The sequence below is a fragment of the Vicugna pacos genome, chromosome 14, assembly GCF_048564905.1.
Source record: "Vicugna pacos chromosome 14, VicPac4, whole genome shotgun sequence".
Taxonomy (NCBI): Eukaryota; Metazoa; Chordata; class Mammalia; order Artiodactyla; family Camelidae; genus Vicugna; species Vicugna pacos.
In genome coordinates this window covers 55723829-55740419 of record NC_133000.1, presented here as the reverse complement: position 1 = coordinate 55740419, position 16591 = coordinate 55723829, and the positions used below count along the sequence as shown (strand labels likewise).

Below are 16591 nucleotides of genomic sequence, written 5' to 3'. Positions count from 1 at the left end.
AATTAAAATTAAAAACTGGGATGAGTTTCATTTCCATTTTTCTTTAATTATCTGAACATATTTTAGAAAAGTGGACTAAAAGTGAAGCCGTTTAAAAAGTATTTCCTGTGTTTATTATAAACAGATTTAGAATTCACTAGTAGCATCCCCGATCGTTCCCTAATATAAACTTGCATGCCAAGGCACTAAACAGTCATCCAATATCCTTATTGATATTTTAGCCAACCTTAAAGTTTATGGCAAGGTAAATGGTGGTGTTATAGACAACCTAGGATCTTTATAGTTTTCACTGAATTCACCTTAGTCGGTAGACATCTATAAACATGTACTTGTTAATTCACTTGGGGAGTGCCTGCTAATTGCGAGGTATTGTTCTAGGATCTGGTGATAGATATAATCATTATCCTAAATATCCCTTTTTCCTATTCTATCTTTCTTTAGATGAATTTTGGCAAGTTAATTAGAGAAAAATCGTGGATTAATTCTGGATTAATAAATTCTCTGATGCACTGAACAGAAACATAATATTCGTATAGAACAATATAATGTTGCAAGATGATATTAGTTAGACCTTTTTACTAGGCATGAATGTCAGCTTGCTACACTTCTAGTGTCTCTCAAGACATTATTTTAATGTACTTGAGTTTCTGTTCTCTTTTTAATAGAGAAGGTAATTGTTTAATTGTAATGTTTATTGTTGATTTGTCATTGTTACCATCTTAATTCTAACCATCAGCACTTCTGTTTATAACAGTCTATAAAGATTCCTTTAAGCATCTGAGGAGGAATTCAGATTGTCACTGAAACTAGTAAATGGCAGTTGTAATGATATTTGAAAGTATTGGGAATGGAAATAATTTCATTATTGGATTAACAACTAAATTTGTACTATAGCAGATAAAAGGAAATCAGTACTATCTATACTATTAATCACTAAGCAGGAGGGCAGTTGCTAAATTTAGAATATTAAAATGATGAATGATATATCACATATTTATTCTGCCTTTTGTAATTAACTCTGTAAAAAAAATAAGCCAAGGAGCCTTAAATATTATGTATGGTACAGATTATTGATACATCTTTGTATGACATTTATTATGGAATCTTATCTAATAAAAAATAAGTATGCCCAAGAATGTTTGAATTAAAACCAGAATAATAGAAATTATCTCACACATAACTTCAAGATGTGTTAAATGCAAACAAAATAAGCAAATATAAAATCACCATCTAATTAGGAACAGCATTCAATTGTCTGAGAAATAAATACTGATCATATATTTTTGAAATATACTGAAAGTTCAATATTATTTCAAAGGGTAAGAATATATAAGTCAATAAAACTATACTAAGTTCTTTCCTTTTCAAAGAAGCTGTAACTTTAACTTTACTAAAAGTATCTACAAATTACCATTCAATTTTGTAAGCAAATAAACTGTTAATGGAGAAATTGAAAAATACATTTCAATGATGATATACACATACATATATATAAAGAGAGAGAGAGGGAAAAAGATGTTTTCATCTGAAAGACATAATTATACCTTTCATAGGTATATAGTATAAATAGCAATGATAATCAATTACATGTTGCTAATTACAGTTGACATACACCCAGCAGAGAAAATGGAAATCTAAATTTCTTTAAGCTTTTCATAAACCAAGTGCATTGTAGTAATTTTTACAGATTGAATATAGGCAGAGACACAAAGAAAGTTGCCAAAGGACACTATATTCCCTATCTGCAATGGGAAAAGGAACATAATTTGGAATTTGAGAGTCATCCTCAGCCTTGAGCCAGTGACTACCATTTAGCATAAAACAACACCAACTAATCTGCAACTATTGTTTCATTATTTCAGGCATAGGTTATTAACTTTCAGTGAAGGAAAAAGTTAAGATTACATGATCGATAAACCAAATCAACAGTAAAAATAAAAATCCAATTGACAATATATGTGTATAGCAGTGCTAATCACATTTTGTTAGAAAAATAATAAAAAAGATGAAATCCAAAATTTCTTTACAAAATATGTCAGAGTTTAGTCTCAAAAAAAAAAAGAAAATAAATCTTAAAAGAAAATAAGCTGATTTGGAGGGTTTGGGAATTTCATTACATTATCTCTTACTTCCTCTAGATTTACATCAATTTACTTCCTTGAACATACATCAGTTTACAAACAACTTATCACTAGCACAGTCAGTAATACCAAAAATATTTTTCCTCTACTCATTTTGCTCTAATACACTGGAAAAATAGCCTTGACTATTCTGTCTCCCCCTTTAAAAACTTTTTAGGTGTGAATCTGTTGGATCAGATTTTCCAAATTATATTTTCCATCCTGGAAATGATTCTCATAATATTTGATGTTGATATATTTTCAATGAATTGACCTTTTGCAGTATTTTCAAGTATATGAGCAGTTAGTCCCCAAACATGGGGAAAAGCCCTTGTTGTGAGCTGCGATTATACTTTCTTCCTATAAGAACACACCTGTAAAGTTACTACTGCAGTGCTCCTTAGAATGTCCAGAAACCCGCGAGTGAGTCAGGCTGGTTTGCAAAAATGGCTCTGGGAGACTCCAAGTCGCTGTAAATCTCTAACACTTACATTTACATTTTGAGTAGAACATTCGCATATTGTAAACCAGTTCCCTCTGATTGTAAAATTATTCATTTTGATCTTTCCTATATTTAATCTTGCTTTCTTTATAATATAAACCTACATAGAATCTGCTACTTCATATATTATATACAAAGAACTAATAACTCTGAGCTCCTAGAGAGCAATGCCTGAAAAATCCATGATTATGATATATAAATTTTAATACTCGAGGAACAGATTTTATTTAAACATGGTTGAAAGTTCAAATGCTCTCAGCGTCCAGCAGATAATATAGTAGTATATGAAGGTGCTAGGTTAAGGTAATATGGAGGGTGCTTATCTAGCCTAAAGGCACTAAAATTCAAATTTATTTATTTTTAATGGAAATAAAATTGTTCTGATCAAATAAAACAGACTTTTTTTCAGGATTTAGCCCACGGATCAGCACTCAGTGAGCATAGCTTTAGTGTTCATAAAGCTCACAATAGCAGCACTTTATAAACGTATATGCACTACCCAGTTAACCAAAGTGTGTAATTTAAGTACGTTAACAATCAAAGAGGTTTTCACCTTTGTATTTAGATGCTGTGTATTGAAGGTGATTATTAGTGAGTGTCAAGTCCTTAGCGACAATTTAATATCCACATCCTCTCACGTTGTCATGCTTACATAGCACTTGGATTGCTGTATTTTGGAATGATTTGGGATAATCATTAATTTGACTTCAAAGTTCACGCTAGCAAATGGGAGAAATATCCAACCTCTTTTCAATTTTTGCAGGGGGAAGGAGAAAACGATTTGAGTTGCCAAAATTAAACATAATAATAGAGATTATTTTCAGCACGTTTAAAAATGAGCACAGAGCTTTTAAGTGAAGGTGTTAGGCCGTAATGGGACAATAAGATGACATCTTATGCAAAAAAGAAAGAAAACTTCCCTCAGATAAACTTTCTTAAATGAAGACAGAGTTCATTGTTGAAAGTAAAAAGATTTTGCAAACCATATGGAACAAGCAATTTCATAAAATGTACAATTTTACAGAAAGATCTTTTGTAATGTTTTTCTGTATATACATTTGTTAGCTTCTGAGAAGATATTTTAAATGTAGAATCCAAATACTCAATACTTATCTTTTACATTTCTTTCTTGTTAAAATTTCTAATGAGATACTTAATTTTCATCTGAGGTTTGAGGTTTTAAATCATAACTAGGTAACAAAATATCGTTTTGATTGAATGAGTTTAAATGGCAGTATGGTGAATGGAGTTTAAATATTCTCTGACATATATGAGTAATTTCTGGATCTGAATGTTCACATTTGGTTTTCAGAAGTGAAATACTCTTGATTTTGGACTTAAATATCGCAAAACTATTATACTACAATGGTAAAAAAGCATGATGTTATATGGATAATTTATATAGATATATCATTACAGGTAAAATATATTTATTGGCCAAGTATTCCTTTTTACATACCAATTTTTATATTTAATATTTAAAATTTTAGTCTACAAGGGCCTGATTAACAGCTCATGGATAAAACACACTGGTCATATCTCTATTGTAACATCTGATAAAGAACTTTGCTAATCAATTAACATGGGTTTGCTGCCACCCCTCATACTTTATTTAAATAGGCATGTGCTTAACTACAAATGGAAAATACAAAACTATTTTGGTTTCAATATTCATTATTAAGTTTTGTTTTAATGAACCATACAATAAGATTCTTTAAAAATGTGTTAGTTGGAAATTCTAAAATTGATTACTGGTAGTAATAATCACTGTTTAAGAAAATTTAAAATATGCCTATTCCAGGACACCAAAAAGTAACCAAAATTTGCTACTAAGATATCTATGATTCAATACTGAAGTATCACAAATTTGAATTGAATTTACATTGTGATATGTTGAAAATATTTCTTAAAAACGTGATAACCTGAAAATAAGTTTGTTGAAAGTCAACAAAGACACAAATGAGCCTTCAATTTGAAAAAGCCACAATTCCATTTCTGCAGGTTAACTTTAAAAAAAAAATCACCCTTAAAAACATTGTTTCATACTTTCCAGGGAGTGAGGGGCATAGCTCAGTGGTAGGTAGCATGCATGCCTGGTATACAGGAGGTCGTGAGTTCAATCCCCAGTGCCTCCATTATTTTTAGGCACATGACTAATGTCCATCCAACTATTTTAATTTTACTGTCATATATTTGCAAATATCTTAATTTGGAGCCATCTGAAAGTGCACCAAAAGCATATTACCAAATGAATTGGAAGCATATTTGTGGTCTGCTTTATTTTCTTTAATTTGGAGTTGTGTGACTTTGCAGACAATCTATTGAGCTCCTGAAACTAAGTAGTCAGTTTTTGGCATTTCAAACAGGGACTGAACTATTCTCACTCTCCCTTGCTCTACCGAAAAATAAAGAAGAGAAAGGATCAGAGACAAAGAAGGAGGAAAGGGGAAGATGTAAGGAAAAAGGAAGAGAGTCTCAAAATAAAGAGTAGGGAAAGGAAATTTTACATATTTAATTTGAATAATTTGCTAACTTAGTAAGAAGAATAGAATTAATGATAGAGGGCAAGAAACTGGTATCTTGGATCAAGTTCTTAAATTCTAACCTTTTCTACATTCTAAGTGTGGATTTTTCATTACACAGTTGCTTGAATTTCCTATTGAGGTTGAGGGGACAGTGATGAGGGACAGACTTAGATACCCAAAACATTCACTAAAAATTTCCCCTTCATATATGTAAAGGTGATAATGTTGCTTAACCAAAAAATGTATTCTGAGTATGATCCTAATGCTAAAATTGATCAGTTCATAACTTCAATCAATAGTTTAACTGTAAATGACTTTGAATATCAGCATACAAATTGTCTACATTTACATGGATTATATTTACTTTCTCTGAGATAATTTAAGTATTTACACTATAATCACATATATAGATAAAAATAAGATTTTGTAATATCTACCTAGAGACATATTTAGATGAGCTTATGAAGCATATCAAATAGAACAAGCACAAAGATTAAGCTTAGTTTGCACCCGAATTTTAATTGATGCCTGAAACATTACATATTTTTGTTCTCCTAAATTCTGTGGAGAGAATTTGCAGGGTTCCTTAATCTAATCATATACCACTGATCTACCCACTTTAATTACTGATTCAGAAAACCTGAAAAACCAAAAATCAAATATTCAAAATGACACAAATTATGTTCTATTGTATACGTTAATGTATTGGCAGGAAACCATGTGTAAAGAGAAAATAATTCACTTTTAACTCTATACAGTTTCATAATTCTACATGTTAAAATTTTTTCAAGTTTATTAGGGCAAGGATAAGTTTATTTTTATCCCCTTAATACAGATGTGAAAAGTATAATTTAACAATCAGAATTAACTTCTTTGCATAAATCATATAATTGTTATTTTTTGAGAGTAAAAACTGGTGGACATCTTATGAAAAGTAGAGGTAGAAATGAACCACCTACCATGAGTATATCTGTGACAAGATTATGTGAAATAGTGCTGGTTTGCAAATAATAATATTGTTTTGTAAATCTTTGAAAGATAGATCAACAAACTTTCTTTGGAAGCTACTTATATTGTCCAGAACTACATTTTTGATTTCGTGTAATTCTTAGCTCTTACTTTTTATGCATCAATTAAGAAGTAAACCTTAGTTACATGGAGGATTCCACTTTGCGTTAATATTTTATAATTTATACAACACTGTCATATCTACATATAATAATATTGAAAAAGCCATTTTGATATTTTTAAAAGAGAAGTAACTCCCACTGCGAAGAAAAAATTCATAGCAACCCCAATAGTGAAGTCAAATACTTGTATGTGTGTATATATATATATATATATATATATATATATATATATATATGTATATATATATATATATATATATATATATATATATATATATATATATAGTGAAGTCAAATACTTGTATGTGTGTATATATATATAAGATATATATATATATATATCTTCTAATCCTGGATCTGATATGGAGGAGGTAGATGGAAAGTAAGAGAGAAGTTTTTTCTCATGGTAATAGCATAGCATTAAGTTTATTCCTTTCCTCTTTGAAAAAAAAAATTGGAAGGGAAAATGTTGCACGGAATGGGGACAGTTTACTCCACTTGGCCAATGTAGCATTACTATTTATTTTTTAATTCCTTAGGGAAACTGTTACCACCTTTTCAATCTATTTTCAAGTAGTTACTGTCAGTTTACTCATGGGTGAATGCTGCCTCTTTGTGGCAGAATGCCATGGAAAGTGTTCCTTAAACATAAACTTCATGAACAGCCCTTGATTTTGTACACATTCCAGTGAGATTTGGGGAGATCCACCAACACCAATGAAGCACAAGGCTCTTTAAGTTTCAGATTAATTTACATGTTTCCTACCCTTAAGTACTAATCTCATTCACTGCCAAACCTCACTCAGAGATACTCATGACAGCTTGTACACACCAACATTTTGAACATGTAAGATACAGATCAACTTGAGATAAAGTACCCATCATAATTGTTGAAGGTAGTTTTACACAAGTTAAATTCTAGACCGGATAAATAATACTGGCATGGCAAAACACATACTATTGAGAGAAAAATCAATATGTAATATGTTACTTACCATGCTCCACATGTTAGATGAACACTTCAGTAAGGAAAAGAAATGTACAATTGAAATTCATTAATAAACACATTAAATGACACATATAGAGAAACATACTTCCCTGAACCAACAAATGTGTAATTATATATATATTTAAAATCTGATAATTAGGGGAACATTTTTTTCTTTTAAGAATAAAAGTTAGCTACTATGTCTTAAATTGTTAATAACGGCGATTTAGTCAATCACACATAGCTATTTCTTTTGCATCTCACACAATCATTACTTCAATCCCTCTTATTTGACATAGTTATCAAGTGTTTATTCAGAAACTATTTAAAAAATTACATGTGCTGGGATACATATGAGACTGTAACAACAGTAGCCCCATCTTACAGAGATCCTGTTTGTGGTTGTCATCATTGCTTGCTGCCCAGAGGGATAAAGACATTATATAGAGATTTGTACAGTCCATCATTTGGTCTTCTGAGGTGCCAGTATACGTGGATCTGTACAAATGCAACTGGGTTTGGTTAAACAATCAAAAATTGGCTACAATAGTAGTCAAATCAATGCATCATTTTGGTTGACTAATAAAAATACTTTTAAATCTTCTCTAATAAAACCAGAAACTTGCACACGATTCTCACTCAAATGGCCCAATTAATTGCCCTAAATATTTTTCTTTTATACATTGGGATACAATCAGTTTTTTTTTTAAATTACAGATTCAATTGGGTGGGTTGCATTGACTTTTAAGATTTTGCCATTAAGTTCTCCATATTTTTAATGATTTTAAAATGCCTTCCTGATATCACTTTAGTTTTGGAAATGCAGCTCCTGATGTAGTGTGACACCTCTGTGAAAATCATAGGCTAAATATGAAGGAAAGAGAAATGCTAAATGTGCATATAAAAATAGGTGCTACAATAAAATATTTGTATATTTCATCAATAAGTTATTTTGACTAATCAATTATGGATCATATAGCTCTGTAATTTTAATGATTTGTCCACATCTATGGTGATCCTTTTCAAGATCACAATACTTTTTTTTTAAATTCAAATGTCCAGAATGCATACAAACACATTCTTTAAAAAGAAAGGAAAGAAATGAGAGGAGGAGGAGGCAGGGAGGCAGAGAAAGGAAACGGAGGAAGGAGAGGGAGCGGGGAAAGGAGAGGGAGGAAGAAAAAGGGAAGGAGGAAGGCGGGTGGCGGGCAAACTTTCTATTAAAGTTGGGGTGTGCTAATCTCTCCACAAAAGCCATTTAGACCCACCCATGGCTCGAAGGGGGAGAAGGGGGGGGGAGGCAGTAAAAGTGGAAGAGTAGAATCTATGCGCTGCCATCTACCACCATTCTTAGCACTTCCAACCACTACGAAAATGACTGCGACCTTTAACAAGTCACCCGCACAGCGAATTGCCCTCCATAAAGCCCTTCTCCTCGACTTCCCCACACTCAAGAAGAGAAAGCGATGTGCCCAGTTTACACAAATGTTTCCCCACGGGTATAGGAAAAGGAAATTGCACACCCTTTCAGTATCTTCCGCTGAAGCTGAGAATCTCGTGCCAAGGCACTTCACCCTAAACTTTGAAACAACACAATTAATCAAATGTGTTCACCGTGTGTGTCTGCTTGCTTGTTTGTTTTCAATGCAAAAGCTCCAAGGGAGTTTCTTTGCTTTTAGAACTGGCTAAAAGTGGTCTGTTTTTCCAGCACTTCGAGGTAGTCCGGCTCAACGTTTAGTTTTGCTTTTAACTCCAGATATTCGTTCCGGTTGGGTTCTACAAAGACAGCACTGGGGGGGCTGTAGAGCACCGGTTCCCGCAGCCTGCTGTCCCCTGCCCCCGGGTGCAAATACTGATGGGGGCGTCTCAGGTCATAGTTGGGGGAGAAAGTGTAAGCAGCAGGGCTGCACGGGAACTTGGGATATTCCGGGAGGCTGTTGCCGGCGGGGGTGGTGGAGCAGTGTTTGTCTGGTTCTAAAATGCCTCTGTAAAAGCGGTCGGCGTCCTGCACCGGCGACAGCAGGTCCTCCCGGGGCTCGATAGTGCTGACACTATAGGCGGGGCTCCGCAAGTGGTGGCTTTCCCGCCTCTCCTCCTCCCCCGGCTGCAGCTGCAGCTGCGGCGGGGGCTGCTGCTGGGGCGGCTGCGGCGGCGGCGGCGGCGGCGGCGGCTGCTGCTGCAGGTGGTGGTTGCTACTGTAAGTGACCTTGAGCTCGTGCAGGTCTTTGTAATCCTCCACGGAGTTGCCCTCCCGGGAGCGGTAGATGGGGTTTTTGCACATGTGGCCCAGTGGATGGGGGATGTACTCGTACACGTGGCCGGCGGGCGTCTTCACCTTGGGCAGCGCAGGCCCGCGGTGGTGCACGTGCGCGTGCGGGTGGCCTCCCGCGCCCCCGCCGCCGCCGTATACGCTGTACTGCATGTTGAAGGAGCTCACGTCGGAATTGTTGGTGCTGGTGTGGTCGCTCTGGTTCTTCTTCCTGCGCTTCATGACTAGCACGAAGAGCCCGGCGGCCACGAAGACCGACATGATGAAGACCAGCAGCAGGCTGAGGATCAGCACGGACAGGGGCACCGACGACGCGCCTCCGCCCGCGCCCAGGCCCGCCGGGGCCCCGGTGCTGTTCAGCCGCACCGCGGGGGTCACGGCGCTGGTCCTCACCGGGACCTGGATGGAGGAGGGCGTGGGCGTGGAAACCACTACGTCCGAGTAGTCTGGGCACAGCAGCTCCGACTTAATGGAGCGCATATCCGTCTCAGCGAACTTCTTGGGCGCCTTGCAGATGACTTCGTCCACCAAGACACCCACTTTGAGCTGCTCGACCCACAGCTTCATGCCCACCACGTCGCAGGTACAATCCCAAGGGTTGTCGTGCAGGTCGATTTGGATGAGTGACTTCAGCTGGTCCAGAACTCCACTCACCGGCAAGGAGGTGAAGTGGTTACTCCTCAGGTTCAGTCTGAGGAGGGTCAGGCCTGAGAAGACGCCAGAGGGCATGGCCTGCAGGAGGTTGTTGTTCAGGAATAGCAGCTGGAGGTTTGGGACCGGATCGAAAGTGCCGGGCTGAATCTCGCGTATGAGGTTGTACTGGAGGAAGAGATACTGCAGGCTCTGCAGGCCGTAGAACAGCTCCGGGCTCAGCCTCTCGATCCTGTTGCCGTTTAGGTAGAGGCGCCTCAGGTTGGTGAGATCCCCGAAGGCGCGGTCCTGGATCATGGAGATGCGGTTGTTGCCCAGGTGCAAGAGGTCCAGCCCGGTGGCCTCCAGGAAGTCACTCCTGCGCACCAGGGCAATGTAGTTCTCCGTCAGATACATCTTCTTGGGGTTGTAGGGCTTGGGCTGCAGCTCTGCGATGCTCTCGATTTTGCGCTCCTGGCAGTTGACGTTGAGGCCCAGATCAGAGATTTGCAGGTTGCAAGTGCACGCGGTGGGACACTCCAAAGGCACCGGAGATTTGGTCTGGTAGGCGATGCTGGGGCCATAGTTGCCATAGCCCAGGTCCTTGGAGGGCTGCCGAGAGGTGGGGCGCACCCTGGGCTTGTTAGGTTGGCGAGTCCCTTTGGGGGCCTTCAAGGGGGGTTTGTAAACAGCAGAGGAAGAAGTGGCCACGGAATTCACCGAAGCCGGGGTGGTATGTAAATACCCCGTGGTGCTCAAAGGCGTCTGAGGCCTCATCTCATAGTCTGAAATAAGTTTCCTTGGGCAAAGTTCCTGCTTGGACACCTCGTCCAAGTCCCGGCCGTGTAAGCGGAAAGGGGTCTCACAAACCACATCCCCCACCAGGGCTGAGTAGGAGATGCTGTCTAACCAATCCTTCAGAGAGATCAGCTCACAGGAGCAATTCCAGGGGTTTTCCTCTAGCTGTAACTCCACAACTTTATCCATGTGCTGCAACAGCCCCACATAGGGCAGAAGTTTCAGCCGGTTCCCCCGCAGGTCCAGGTGAGTTAAGGGCACAAAACGGAAAAGGTTGTTGGGTAAACTGGACAAGAGATTGTCATTGAGGATAAGCACCTGCAACAAATGCAGTTTCCCAAAAGCATTGGGTTCAATGACACTGATGTAATTGTAATCGACCTGTAGGTACTCCAGGCTCTCTAAGCCAAGGAAGGTATCATCTCGCAGAAGTTCCAGCTTATTATTGTTCAGATGCAATCTCCTTAAACCCCGCAACCCGTGGAAAGCCCCGGTCTCAATGTCCTGGATCACATTGCTACCCAGATGCAAAATTGAAGCCCCAGTATAATTGACAAACTCATTGGGATAGAGACGGTTCAAAAGATTTCCAGACAACAAGAGGTGGTAGATTGGGAAACGGGGAGGGCTAATTTCAGAGAGGCTGATAATCCCCCGGTTTTCACAGCTCACAGTTAAAATGCCGTCCTTTTCCTCACAAGGACATGCATTGTCACAGATTTCCCCATAATAATCGATGGTTTCTGCACATGAGAGGACGAGAGATGTTAGAGCAAACGCTAGAGTCTGCAGCATCCAGCTCTGCATTTTTCTGTGAAGGTCCTGTTCCAAAGTTACTGGGGGGCAGCAAGTGTGCATTTTATCTCCTGCAAGGGAGAGAGGAAAAAGGGAAACAACAGAATATGACCAAAAATTTAAAGGATCAATCAGAAGGTCTCTCTCTTCTCTACTGCTATTTGTCTGAAATCCAGAAGGAGGGGATATGAATGACACCCCCACCCCCAGTGGTACGTCGACATTCTCCAGACTTTATTAAAATCTGATATTCATTTTGATTTAAAGGTTGATTTCATTTCCTAATGCCAACAGGAACATACTACTCTTTATAAGATAAGGGCAGGTTAGATAGTCTCATTTTAGTGTTCTTCCCTGCTCCCCCCCTTTCAAAACAAATCCATAAATATACATAAAATGGCTGTCACTTCAGTTTCATGGTTCTAATTTAAGAGAAAAGAAGCACCATTTTACAAGGTTCCCCACCTCACCTATACCCAGTTCCTCTGCCTTTCTTTCAGAACCTCTTCAGTTAACAGTTCACCGTGAAGGTCTCCCATTTTCACAGAGGAGCCAGAAGCCACAATACTTGGGCTATTTTAAAACCATCGCTCGAAATGCCAGAGTGGGAACCTAAAGAATACTTTTCAGAGGCAAAAAGGGTGCGAGATTATGCATTAAAAGGACCCAGAAGAAGCTCTTAAATCACCAATTGTCTTCAGGAGCTTTGAGTGTGGAGAAAAAGGAGAGCGCGTTCGCTTTGATGGTGGACTTCGCTGTCGCGCTATTAAGCACATCAGCGTCCTAATTGCATGCACGGTGCCACTTAGCAGCGCTTCCCTGAGAGCGCCCTGCGTCCACTTCTTCTCATTGATCATGTCAGCGACGCTACCAAACCGCATCTTTAAGCCACTGAAATAGTTCTGCACGGTAGATTACAAAGAACTCTGCGAAGGCATCCGCAATCCCGGAACACCTCCTGATACCTGGAGTTTAAAGAGGACGTTCCTCTTGCTTACCGGGAATCAGCTAAAAGTAAAACCGAGGACCAGCACCAAAAACCTCCCTTAGCTCGGGCTCCAAGTCAATTTGCCACAGTATGCAAGACTCAGCCTACTGAATTAGTAAGATTTGGGCTGAACTACCTCGCCAGCATCCCCATCTTTGGAGTTGCTTAGTACATTTAATTATAAATGCTTTACTCCCTCTCCTCTTCCTCCCCGCCCCTCCCTGAGGAAGGGCACTTGGAATGATTAAGAGGCAATGTAGAAGCGAGGAAGGGGGAACAGCAAGTGACATAGGTCAGTGCTTTAATATTCGAATTTCATCTCCCTGAGGAATCTATCTGACCCCCTCCCCTTTCTTTCTGGCTTTCTTTTGTCCCCTTAAAGGCTTCCTTTTACTTCCTACTTCGAGTCGACAGCAGCACTCATAAAAGAAAGGACATAAATGGAGCGAGTGTGTGTGTGTGTGTGTGTGTGTGTGTGTGTGTGTGTGTGAGTGAGTGCGTGTTGCGTTGGTTGGAGGAACGGGGGGAGGGAACACTTGGTAGAAATGCTGGGCTCCGGGAACCAATGTCTTTTCTCTGGTCACCCCTGCCTCTGCCTCACCACCACCAAGTCTGATGTCAAATCGCAACCCCAAACTAGAGCCAAGACGTTTCTGAGTCACGGGTTCAAGCGTGGAGACCTCGATCTTGATCCCCGAGCCGACTCCAGCCCGCGTTATTAAGAGCCCCTGCATTCGCACGCACGTGTGCAAGTGTGCCTGCGAATCATTCACGTGTGGCCACCCAGACGTGCCGAGACGAACGGGAACCACAGTGTATAAACCTCGCAAGTATCCCCGACCTCCCAACGCAGCGGCAAACACCTCCCCGCTTAAAAGCGGCAAAAGCACCTTCTATGAAAGCAAAATATTTACCTTGAAATTTCCGTTCTCCGCTGGATCAAATCTGTACATCCATTCGGCGGGGGTTGGGTCCCCTCCCCCTCCCCCCCGGTGCTTCCCCGCCCCCATTCACCTCCCACCCTCTGACAGCCCTTCGCAAAATGTGTCCAGCCAATATTAAACTCGAGCGTTTGCAACTTTAATTCAGTCCTGGCTAGCCAGGGTCGAAGAGTCGAAGAGCTTCCACTCACCCCACTCCCTTTCCCCTCCTCCTTGCCATCAAAGGAGCCCGAAAATTTGAGAAAATAAAAGTTGAATGAGCCGGAGAAGGCTGACATTCTGACTGGGAAGCGCACCTCCGATGTAAATTAGCGGGTACGCTGCACATTCTCGGATTCTCAGATTTTTTTTTTTTGGAAGGCGGAGGCGGGGAAGCTGTATTTGTTTCCCCCCAAAGAATTTAAACCCTGGATCGTCGCCGTGAACATCCCTGCATTAAGCAGCGTAGGGCCGGCGGGCTGGTGCCCGGCACCCAGGCCGGACCCGCGGCTCCGGGCACAGCTTCTCCCACAGCGGCCCAGGCAGAAGCACCCGGAGTTCCAGGACGCGAGGCTCCCCTCCCCCACCCCGCCCCAAAGCGAAGGAAGGGAAAGGGGAGGAAGAAGGGGAGGGCGGAGAGGGAAAGAAAGCCACCCGGCCGCCACACACACAGACACACACACTGGAGCCTCTTTTGCAAAGTAAAACGGCCGACTTACCCCGTCTCACATCTCCAGGGCCCACTCATCATAGCCACCCTTACAAAAAATACCTCTTTGGGGTGTGCTCTGGGGTTCGGAAGCCCAGGCAGAGCGCGCACTGAGATCCGAGAGGCTGGAGAGAAGAGGCGCCCGGACGCCGCCAGCCCCGGGCCGCCGCCGCGGAGGCGACCGCGGGTGCCGGGGCTCCCCAAGCGGCTCTCCCCGGCTCCCTCCGCGGTAGTCGGAGCGGGCAGCGGGGCGGGGGGGGGCGATCGCGAGCGACGGGCTGGGAAGGGAGGGGGAGGGGGCGGCGGAGGACCGGCGGCTGAGGCGCCTCGCGGTGGGGGCCGGGAACAGGAGCCGGGCGGGGCGGGGAGGGAGCTGGTGGGGAGGGGGAGGCGCGGGACCGGAGGAGGGGGCCGCGAAGCAGGCTGCCTGGCCCCGCCGGCCCAGCCAACGTGACGGTCAGCCCTGCCGAGCGCTCGCACCCGCTCATACTCAGTGCTCCTTCGCACAGTCGCTCCCACCCGCCCCACCGCGGGATCACTGGGTCCCCGGCATTCTTCGCCGTACCCCCAGGCGGGTACTTACACTTGCCATCTGCATAGGGGGCAACTTTCTCCAAGCCAGCGTCGGCCGCCGCCCCCTCCAGCCGCCTCCGGCTCCTCGCACCCTCCGGCCTGGGTTCGCGCCGGCCGGCCCTCCCCTCCCCCCTCGGCTCTCCTCGCCGTCTTCACCACATTCCCCCCTGGTCAGTGGCGCACGCCGGGGGACGAGCCAGAGGGAGCGGGGCGCGGGGGTGTGCATGCATCGCCCGTCTTCTTCTTGCAGCGCACACTGTACATGGTAGTGTAGGGGCGAGTGAAGGTGGCACCGGCCCCTCGGCTGCTCCGGCGGCGGCTGCGGCTCCTGCGCCGTCCTCCGCCCCCCGCGCAACTGCGACCACCCGGCTGGGTTCCCGCCGCGGTTGTCCCCGTGCTGAGCCTGCCTCCGCTGCCGCCGCCGCTGCTGCCGCCGCCGCCGCCGCGGCCCCTAATTAGTATTTGTAAGGCTCCCACATCCTCTTGGCCGTTTCATCGCTCCTTGTTTTGCAGGGGTTTTTCCTCTATTCCTTCCCCAGATGAGGCACACAATCGTCATTATTTGGGATTCTCTATCTCCGACATCCTTGGGGGACCCGGTGGACAGGAACAGCGTTGTTCCACGCCTGTGGCGTGTCCCGGCAGCCTGGCCGTTCTAAAAAACTCAGAGAAAGTCGCGTCTTCCCTCCCAGGCGCTGAGGAGGTGGCAGCGCGGTAAGCATCGCAGGGGTCTCTGAGACATCTGCTCCGGCGCGGGCGCAGGGCCCCGTCCAGTGCACTTGTTATTGTCGCGCCACTGGTGCGAGCCAAGCTGCAGCAGACATGATGGGCCCGGGGCGAGGCGGGCGCTCCGTGGCCGATAGATGGCAGCCGAGGGCGAAGGCGTCCCTGGGCTCGGGCGGCGCAACCGGAGCCCCCCTTGGATGTCACATTCGTGGGAGACAGTGGAGTCTTGGACCATGTGCGTAACAGGAGCGTGGGACTGTGCAATCCTCGGACTGAAAAAGGGAGGAGTGGAAATAACCCCGACAGTGTCAGGCTTGTTGGTGGTCAGGGACAGATGATTCCAGCTCTGCGCTCATCGCCTGCCTTCCACCTCCCATTTAGACTAACACAGCCCGTGCTGCTGTCTCTTGTACTTAATGTAAAGGACCCTGGAAGAGGGAGTGGTTCATCCTAGCTACAAACAAGGGCGCTTTTTTTTTTTGTAAGAATTACGTTTTATAAGTATGTCCGGGCGAGACAAGGGAATGCGAACGACTTTCAGAGAGATTGTGAATGTATTTGGTGTGTACTAAAAAGCTGGAAATCCCTAAATAAATGCAGTATCGATAGAAAGCAAGTTTCTTGAAGAGTCATCTGCTAAACTCTACTAGCGTCATCTCTACAGTAAGTACTCCTGGCTCTTTCCATGAAACCTGACACCTCCTTCCCCAAAAGAGGGTCTTCACATGCATAAGGCGTATTTCCAAGGTTTGTACTGTTGGCGCTGCAGCCCACTCGGGGTACAGAAAAAAAGTTGATCCTAATAAGTGGCCCAATGCAGGCTGAGTGCACATGTGCCTGTTCCTTTGATAACTGGCTAGTTTTACCACTTAAATATATTGTATCCATCTGATTTTGGAATTAATTATGTAGTATCTT

At 43.0% G+C, this 16591-nt stretch overlaps 1 protein-coding gene across 3 annotated transcripts; it reads right to left on the bottom strand.

The window, feature by feature from the left end:
- Positions 1-7557: 7557 nt before the first annotated feature.
- On the bottom strand, positions 7558-15108 carry SLITRK5 (SLIT and NTRK like family member 5). Of its 3 annotated transcripts, none has more exons than XM_072976435.1 (2): positions 14958-15108; positions 7558-11828 (listed from the first exon to the last, which is right to left on the bottom strand). In XM_072976435.1, exon 2 carries the CDS (start codon positions 11818-11820, stop codon positions 8941-8943), a length of 2880 nt encoding a protein of 959 aa, XP_072832536.1. In that variant the 5' UTR covers positions 11821-11828; positions 14958-15108; the 3' UTR covers positions 7558-8940. The 3 variants fall into 3 exon arrangements, with proteins under 3 accessions (XP_072832536.1, XP_072832537.1, XP_072832538.1); XM_072976436.1 differs by lacking the exon at positions 14958-15108 and adding an exon at positions 14385-14569; XM_072976437.1 differs by lacking the exon at positions 14958-15108 and adding an exon at positions 14438-14504.
- Between the last annotated feature and the right edge of the window lie 1483 nt (positions 15109-16591).